The 8,565-nt window shown below is 34.5% G+C and overlaps 1 protein-coding gene across 1 annotated transcript in view; it reads left to right on the forward strand.

Moving 5' to 3' along the window:
- The first annotated feature begins 8 nt into the window (after positions 1-8).
- LOC112143769 (NACHT, LRR and PYD domains-containing protein 3) overlaps positions 9-8,565 on the forward strand; it is a 19,670-nt gene continuing 11,113 nt past the window's right edge. The window contains exons 1-8 of the mRNA XM_024267968.2: positions 9-702; positions 3,066-3,181; positions 3,422-3,523; positions 4,479-4,583; positions 5,370-5,474; positions 6,307-6,411; positions 7,130-7,234; positions 7,788-7,833. Coding sequence (XP_024123736.2) covers positions 3,435-3,523; positions 4,479-4,583; positions 5,370-5,474; positions 6,307-6,411; positions 7,130-7,234; positions 7,788-7,833 — 555 coding nt within the window. The 5' untranslated portion in view covers positions 9-702; positions 3,066-3,181; positions 3,422-3,434. The remainder of the gene's footprint in view (positions 703-3,065; positions 3,182-3,421; positions 3,524-4,478; positions 4,584-5,369; positions 5,475-6,306; positions 6,412-7,129; positions 7,235-7,787; positions 7,834-8,565) is intronic.

Here is an 8,565-nt window from a genome sequence, read left to right on the forward strand (position 1 = left end):
TCTCACACGCACACACACAAAACACTGTAATATTTTAGGTTAAACCAAATGCCACATTTTTCAAAGTATATGCTGCAGGAACTAAAACATTTTATTCATAATGAAAAAGAAAAAAACTCAGATACAAGTCGGACTTTTGGGAGAAAAGTGCAATGCTTTTAATCAAATCTCCCAAGCACTGAGTTCATACCAAATGGGATGTTAAATTTGCATTTGCTGCCTTATTTTATTTTATTTTTTTTTCGCCAAAGTTGCTGCAATTAAACCTTCCCTATCCACTCCTCCCAGTAACCACACCCAGACAGATGTTATGCAAAGCACCTGTTTTCATCAAAACTCTGAATGGTGGAGATACATTTGTGCTTTGTTGTTGTCAGTCAGTATGAGGTTCTTGTGAGCTATCATCCAGAATGAGATCAACAGCATCTAATAGAGAAAAAACGTATTATTTTATTATGCATATATCTGTGTTTCTGCAAGTTTCTGTAAATTAATGCTTGTCGAATGAAAAAATAGTGAACTATATTTCATACAAGAATAAATAGCCTTTTGACATGTCAAATATTAAGCTACAAAACATAACTATGGTTATGTTTGTCTTTTTAGTGTGCAGTTGTTTTCTTTTCACAATATTTGAACGATGACTCATACCCGGAATTCAGTTTTGCTTTCACTTATAGCAGACGAGACTCGCACAAACTGGTAAGACAAATAAGCCATATCTTTATTTTCTATGTATGTTTTAGCCTACTCTTCGTGTTTGTCGCATATGAACGTAGATTAAGTGAGCTAATTATTGATTTCTGACAACAACTTGACCATCCAACATCAAATCGTGATGTTTTAAACCAAGTTTTACTGATCCAGGTTTTTCTGTCTCATAGTCGAGCTTTGTAATCTTCAACTGAACATTAGTATATCTAAACCAATAAACATTGTTGAAAACAGCCGTCTTACGGCGTTAATTTAAAACACAAAAGTAGGCTACTTTCACAATTATTTTCTCATAAACTGCATCTGCACGGCATAAAACCTATTTGTGTAAAAACTGAGACTGTTGAAAAAAATATAATTCTTATGTGCAACCTGTATGAAAATATGTTGTCGTTTTCTGTATAAAGAAAGAAATAAACTCATTTGATCAAAACAAACAAACAAACAAACAAACAAACAAACAAACAACAACAACAAAAGTAGGTTCAGCCCCCAGAATATATGCCCTCGCAGTCGCAGGCATCGTTGATTTGTTTCGTACCACTCATATTTTGTCCCTAAAGAAAGGAAGGTGGATAATTACGAAATATATTGTTTTGAGGCTTTTGTGAGTTTACTGTCATGTTTGATTTTTTTTAACCATAAATTCTACGTAAAACGACAGCGGGAACGGATTCTGTCAAGGTACCAGAATCTGCGTCCTTCAGCAGCCTAATTTGCAGTAGAAACAACAGCTATTTAATCATTGTCCGTTATTACATTTGTTACATGCTTTCATAACAAAGCAATTTTTGTAAATTGCATTTCTTATCCTAAAGTGGTCAAAGGCAGTATTTTTAACACAATAAACTGTCGTTGTTTTTCATATATGACAATTCAAATATGACAATAAATTGCCAAAAGCCCCACAATGATATGTCGTAATCATCCACCTTCTTTTTGGGACAAAAAGTGTTCCGAAACAAATCAATTGAGACTGGTAAAGCACATTCTGGCAGGTGGAACGTATCTTGGCACAACAGCTGTTGCAAATAATTTCTTGATTCTGTCAGCAGATGGCAGCAAAGCTACAACTTTTTGTACCGTCAACACTTAAAAAAAATAAAAATAAAAAAAAAGGCCCAGAATAATTTTTTGTACACAACTAGAAAGAGGAACACAAACAACAGCACAACTGAATAAGAACAAAATAAAACAAGGCAAGGAAATTACAGTTAACAAAAAGATCTGTTACAAACGCGTTATATGGAGTAATAGGTTTGGAGTAGACATTTTTCATAATAGTTCAGACTCTTGATCAAAACAAAGACATGCAGCTTAGAGTATATAACTTTACATTCATGAGAAAAAAATATAAATAAATAAATAAATAAATAAAACCTCTGGAGGAAGTTTATGGCAGAGTGCCCAAAGAGGATCTGTTGTGTTCTATGAGGAAGTCAGGAGGGACATTGAAAAGTTTTTTTGTTCTGCTTTAAAACCACAAGCCTATGTCACATTCACTCGAAACTTTAAAAGTTCAGGACTATAAGGTCTTCAACAACATTTCTCACCGTCAACAAGTTCATCAGTTTTACAACACAAAAACGCTGAAAAGTGTTTTTTTAATATGAAGAGAGCACCTCCTTCAAAATGTCTCTTTAAAGCTCTGAAACACAGCTGTTGTGACCCATAGCTTATGAGTTTTTATACTTTCAGATTCTTAAATTATCATAGCCCTAATGAAGAAAACTAATACACAAATATAAATTGGTTTTAAATTTGGCTTTTTGAGAAAAGATAGATCACTATGCTGCCTCTTAACTAATCTCGCACAACCTGTTTAGTTGGTTTGATTTTACATGCTTGGCTTGTAAGGCGAGAAAAACAGTAAAACAAGTTAAACAATAAAAAAATAGAAGGAGGAAGAAGAAAAATGATAAACAAATGCTCAACCCGGAAGAAAGGAACTTCTTGTTTTTTCGCCAGCAGATGTCAGTAAAGCAAAACTTTTGGACTGTCAATATTCACCTGTGAGCCTGGTATTTCTCTTGAACGGACACAAGTTCATTTGGTTTGCAAGAGACTTTTGCCGATCCATTCTATTTCAACGCATTGTGAATGAAAAAATAAAGAGGAACCGTTTATGGATTTTTTCTTATTATTCTTATTGATTTTTTTTTTTTACATTCTTTTACATATTTACTTTGATTGATCAGAATTCTCACTTAATTGTAATTGTAAATATGTTTATATATAATTTGTTATATAAAAAACATTTTGATATTCCCACCTGTAAATTTAATGTAAATAAAGTTTATGTAAAAACTACTTTGTTGACTTATTCTGTAAATGTTCTATTTTACCTTCAGAGCACCATAAAGTTTCATAAGTATAACGCTCCACAGTATGTTTGCTGAACTATGTGAGATTTCCTGTAGCTGTGAGGGACCTGCAACTGCATCTGAAGCATAAAGTACTTCAAAAGGTATTGTATTGTTGTGATTGATTCTTCTGGTTATGTCCTGATTTGCACTGTATATGATTGGTGACTTTTTCATCATCTGTTCCATTCGCATACAACCTACATTTTGTATTTGCTCTAAAACAAATCCCAGACTTGCACTTAAACCTGATGTCTACTTTCTAACTTTTATAAGCAGTCACACACAACAGTGTCCAATGTATCCAATTAGTTAAGTCTAACTCTTGTTGTGTTTTATCATAGATATATTCTAATCATGAGTGAATCAGAGGAGAAGGCGGAGACTTCTCAGTCCTCCAAAGACGGTCTACCTGAGAAACATGACAACCACAACCAACCTGAGAGGTAAATCACAGCACATGGTTGCATCAGACAAAAGCAGTGACATTAACTACATCAGTTTTACAGAAGGCTAGCATTCCTTTAATTGTAAATTTGAGATACATTGTAATAGTTTCTCTGTTATTAAGCTTACCAAGAAAAAAAAACAGGCTAATTAAGTACATTTCTTTCAGAACAGAGTCAGCAAAAACTCAATCCCAAATGTAAAAATGCTTACTTTGAAATATATTTTGAAGTATTATAACTTTGTTCTTATATTGGCCATCTGTTAAAGACCCTCTTCAATGACAATATTGTCTTTTGTGTGTTTAATTTGTTCTTTTGGCATTTTTTTATGATGGAGGACATATATTGAGAAAATTAATCTTATAATTGCATTTCTGAATTAAAATCGTGGTGAATCGGGAGCAGGCAGAAAATGCAGTTGGTGTGGCGTAGGTGCTACAATCAGCAGGCCACAAGTTCCCTGCTCTATTCTATTCCAATTAATCTGCTTGCAGAGAAATAGATCCATGTAGTTCTTAGTTTTCCATGTCCGAGCTGGAATCTAACAGAAAACGCACGACTGGATAGCTCCAAAATTGCTTGCTACTTTTGTTTCTCCTGTAATGTTAGGTTGGGAGGGACTGTAAGCCAGCGGGACAGAGTGTAAACAAAAGGTATGATGAGAAATGAGGGAAGGCTTACTCTGCACCAACTGTTTTGCCTACAACTTAGAAGCAAATTTCTGATGAACTACTGCCATTCTGTTGAAACTAAAATGGTACAGAATTTTTTTATATTGGCTTAAAAAGGCATAATCAATGTTGAAAGACCACTGGTAACACTTTGAAAATGCATCAAAAGATGATTGGAGTGGGATTTTAATATTCTATGTTCTTATAATAGACACCAGTTAATGTTCTTCAGTGTTTATCAAAGTAAAACTTTGTTTAATCAAAGTTTCTATTTGTTTCAGAGGTGAAGTGGAAAGAGAAAATTCTCCACCAGGCCCTGAGTCTTTGAGAAGTGACAGATCTATGGGTTTTCCTCTCAATTTCAGCATGGAAGAATCATTAAGAGGGTAAATTAACTCAACTTTAAGATGCTTAACTCACAGCACTGAGCACTTTTTTTCAGGTTGTTTCAAATACTCAACTTTTTCCAGTGTCTTCAACGTGTGCACTGTGCATGCATGAAATTATTATAGATTATGTGATAATTTGTGAATTATCCACTTAATTCTAAGTTTGAATTGTTGTGTTTGTGTGTGACTTTCTAATATTTTTCTTTAACACTACGGCTGTGGGGCAGTTGTGCAAAGGACACTTGACCTCTGATAGGTAGATCCATGTCCATGTGTCTAAGTGTCCTAAGGCAAGACACTGAACCTCACATTGCCTCTGTATAGGCTGGTCCCAGTGTTCGGCAGCTGAGCCATCATGTGTGTGAATGTGTGTGTGAATGGGACTGTGTCTGTAAAGCGCTTTGGGACTTTGAGGAAGGCAGAAAAGCGATATACAATTAAATGCCATTTACCTAACACTGGGCATAAACCTGACATAACATGCATTGCATCTATTCAAGTAGTGTGTCCAATTGATGTTTCTCTGTTCTGCATGTTTTATTTATTTACTTGTTGTAACACATTTGGTTCAAAAGCAGAGCTAAGGACCTCAATCATATTGTTAACAAAGTCATTTGTACAGGTGTGTTGGAGCAGGTAAACATGCAGGAATCCCTATGGTAGAACTCATTTACAATATTTTAAATATTGACCTTTTTTTAATACAAATTGATCTTTTCTTATAAGTGGCATTAGTTAATGTTCTTAAAACAAAACTTTAATTGATCAGAGTGTCTGTTTCAGAGGTGAAGTGGAAGGAGAACATTCTCCATCAGGCTCTGAGTCCCTTAGAGATGACAGATCTATGGGTTTTCCTCTCAATTTCCGCTTGGAAGAATCATTAAGAAGGTAAATTAACACAACTTTAAGATGCTTAACTCACAGCACTGAGCTAAATTTACAGTGATCAGAAATGAAAATTTTCTTTCCAAAGAGAAATATTAACATTTTTGAATGTTAGTTGATCTAAGATTATTTTCTTTTTAGGTTGTTTCAAACTCTAAACTTCTTTCAGTGTCTGCAACGCTGCAAAAAGTTTGAATTGTTGTGCTAGCTTGTGACTTTCTTCTTTAACACCACTGTTGTGGCGCGGCTGTTGTGCAAAGGACAGTTGACCTCTGATAGGTAGATCACAGTTTTGATTCCCACCTTGCCTGCCCATGTGTTAGTGTCCTTGGGCAAGACACTGAACCTCACATTGCCACTGGTGATTATAGGTTAGTGCCAGTGTTCAGTAGCGGAGCCATGATCTGTGTGTGAATGTGTGTGTGCATGGGTCATTGGGACAGTGACTGTAAAGAGCTTTGGGCCTTCGAGGAAAGTAGAAAAAGGCAATATAAGTATAAGCCAATTACCATTCAAAACTAGGTAAAAAGTGGAAATAACATATGTAGTCGAATATGGTGTCCAAATGTTGTTGTTGTAACACATTTGATTCAAAAGCAGAGCTAAGGAGCTGACTCAAATAGTAAACAAAGTCATTTGTACAGGCGTGTTGGAGCAGGTAAACATGCAGGAATCTCTGTAGTAGAACTCATTTACAAGCACATTTTCAATGTTGACTTTTATTTTAGTACAAATTGATGGGTTATAACTATTTTCTTTTAATTGACATCAGTTAATGTTCTTTGGTGTTCAGTAAAATAAATCTTTCATTGATCAGAGTCTCTGTTTGCTTCAGAATTGAAGTGGAAGGAGAAAACTCGCCACCAGGCACCGAGTCCCTGAGAGATGACAGATCTATGGGGTTTCCTCTCAATTTCAACAAGGAAGAATCATTAAGAAGGTAAACCAACAGAACTTTTAGATGCCTGCACTGGCACAATGTTTGGCACATCCCGTCAGGAGTTGCCACAGTGAATCCACACATTTGATTTTGCAGTTTTACAGAGTTTTACTACGGATGCCCTTCCTGACACAACCCCGATTTTTCCCCAGCTGGGGACTGGTTATGCAGTAGCGTCAAAGGTCTTGCCTAAGGACGAACACTTGATAAAGCTCATTGCACTCCCTGGGAGGCAATGCCTGGTTTCCTGCGCCCCAGTCCTTCACTCAGCCAACAAAACCATGCAGCTGCAATTATGAATGCTGTATTAATAATGTGTTAAAATAACCTCACAGAATTAATTTAGGAGTTTGAATTGTTGCGTTAGTGTGTGACTTTTGTAATGTTTTTATTCAACACTGGGTAAAAACTGGACTAGAATGGTGATTCCAAATGTTGTTACTTTGTTCGTCATGTTTTCTTTATTTCGCTGCTCTAACACATTGGATTCAAAAGCAGAGGTGAGGAGCTGAATCACATAGAAAACAAAGCAATTTATACAGGTGTGTTGGAACAGGCAAACATGCAGAAATCACTGTAGTATTCCAATCACATTTTAATATTGCATTTTTAGTCCAAATTAGTGTATTTAAACTATTTTCTTATAATTGGCATCAGTTAATGTTCTTCGGTGTTAAGTAAAATTAAATTGTCATTGATCAAAGTCTGCTTGTTTCAGAATGAAAATGGAAAGAGAAAATTCTTCATCAGACTCTGAGTCTCTGAGAAGTGACAGATCTATGGGCTTTCCTCTCAATTTCAGCATGGAAGAATCATTAAGAAGGTAAATTAACACAACATTTAGACACTTAACTCACAACTTGTGTTAGTATATGACTGTTTTGTAATCCTTTTTCAACACTGCGTTAAAACTGTACATGTATAGTAGAATAGTGACTACAAATGTTGTTCTACTACTCTTAAAAAAATGTGTTGTAAAATGGAACTCATTGACACATTGTTTATTTTCAACTATAAAAAACATTTTTATGTTTTTGCTTTCAAGTAGATGCTAAATTAAGGTCATTTTAGAGCTGAAGTGGTCTTTGTGGGAATTTATGTAATTAATATTTCCCTATGTGTCTTAGAAAAGTGTGACTATCAGATAAGTAAAAAAAACTCTTTTTAAAATGATCTAGGGCTGAAAAGGAAAAAAAAATGTCTAAAAAAACGTTTACTGTCCAATTTGACTTTTTTTTAGCTTATTTGATAGCAGAGAATTTTAGATGTTATTTTTTTTTTTATAATTAGTTTAGCTGTGGTTCTTCTGTTAACGCTCATTCCTTTTTGTTATAGTGGTTTACTGTTCAAATTGACAAATCACATTTTCTTTGCAGGGTTAACCAGAATACACCAGAGACTCAAACAGGGCAAGAAAAAATGGTTAGTGAACATAACATTCTATTAGACAGAATTATTAGTTTAGATCACGTGTCAAAGTCAAGGTCCGGGGAGCGGATCTATTCCGCTGGGTAGTTATATCCAGCCTTCCAGATCAGTTTTATTTTTGTAATAAATAATCCGATGTCATCTTGTGCTACCACACTACAATTGCAGAGGCTGACAGACCAGCTATGATTATCTATGCCAGGGGTGTCAAACTCAATTGCACAGGGGGCCGAAATCCAAAAGACACCTTGTTTACGGGCTGAACAAAATATACATTTGTTAAACACATTTAAACTAACTTTTTAAAATTTTAAAATGTAACTCTTTAACATAACAAAAAAAACAAGCAGGAATATCATTTCAGAATAAATCAACTTGAACCTTAAATAACTTTCAGTATTTTACTCTTCATAATAATATATTTTGTTAAAATTATACAAGTTGCGATTGAAATAAACTATATATTAAAAGAACACTCAAATTTATTTTTGTCATTTTATATATGAACAATTATACTTATAAATAACAAAAGATTTTGATTTAGATAACAAATATTTAATCAAGTAAAAAAAGGTTTCAATTATTTTGTTTCATAGGACTTTTCTATGGCATATTTGATCATTTAACTCCTTTAAAGGGCCTATACCATGCTTTTTAAGCCTTTCAGAGTAAACTATATTCATATATATGATTATATACAATGCTCCCGCATGTATTCGCAGTTTC

Source organism: Oryzias melastigma, linkage group LG16 (assembly GCF_002922805.2).
Source record: "Oryzias melastigma strain HK-1 linkage group LG16, ASM292280v2, whole genome shotgun sequence".
In the NCBI taxonomy this organism is placed as follows: Eukaryota; Metazoa; Chordata; class Actinopteri; order Beloniformes; family Adrianichthyidae; genus Oryzias; species Oryzias melastigma.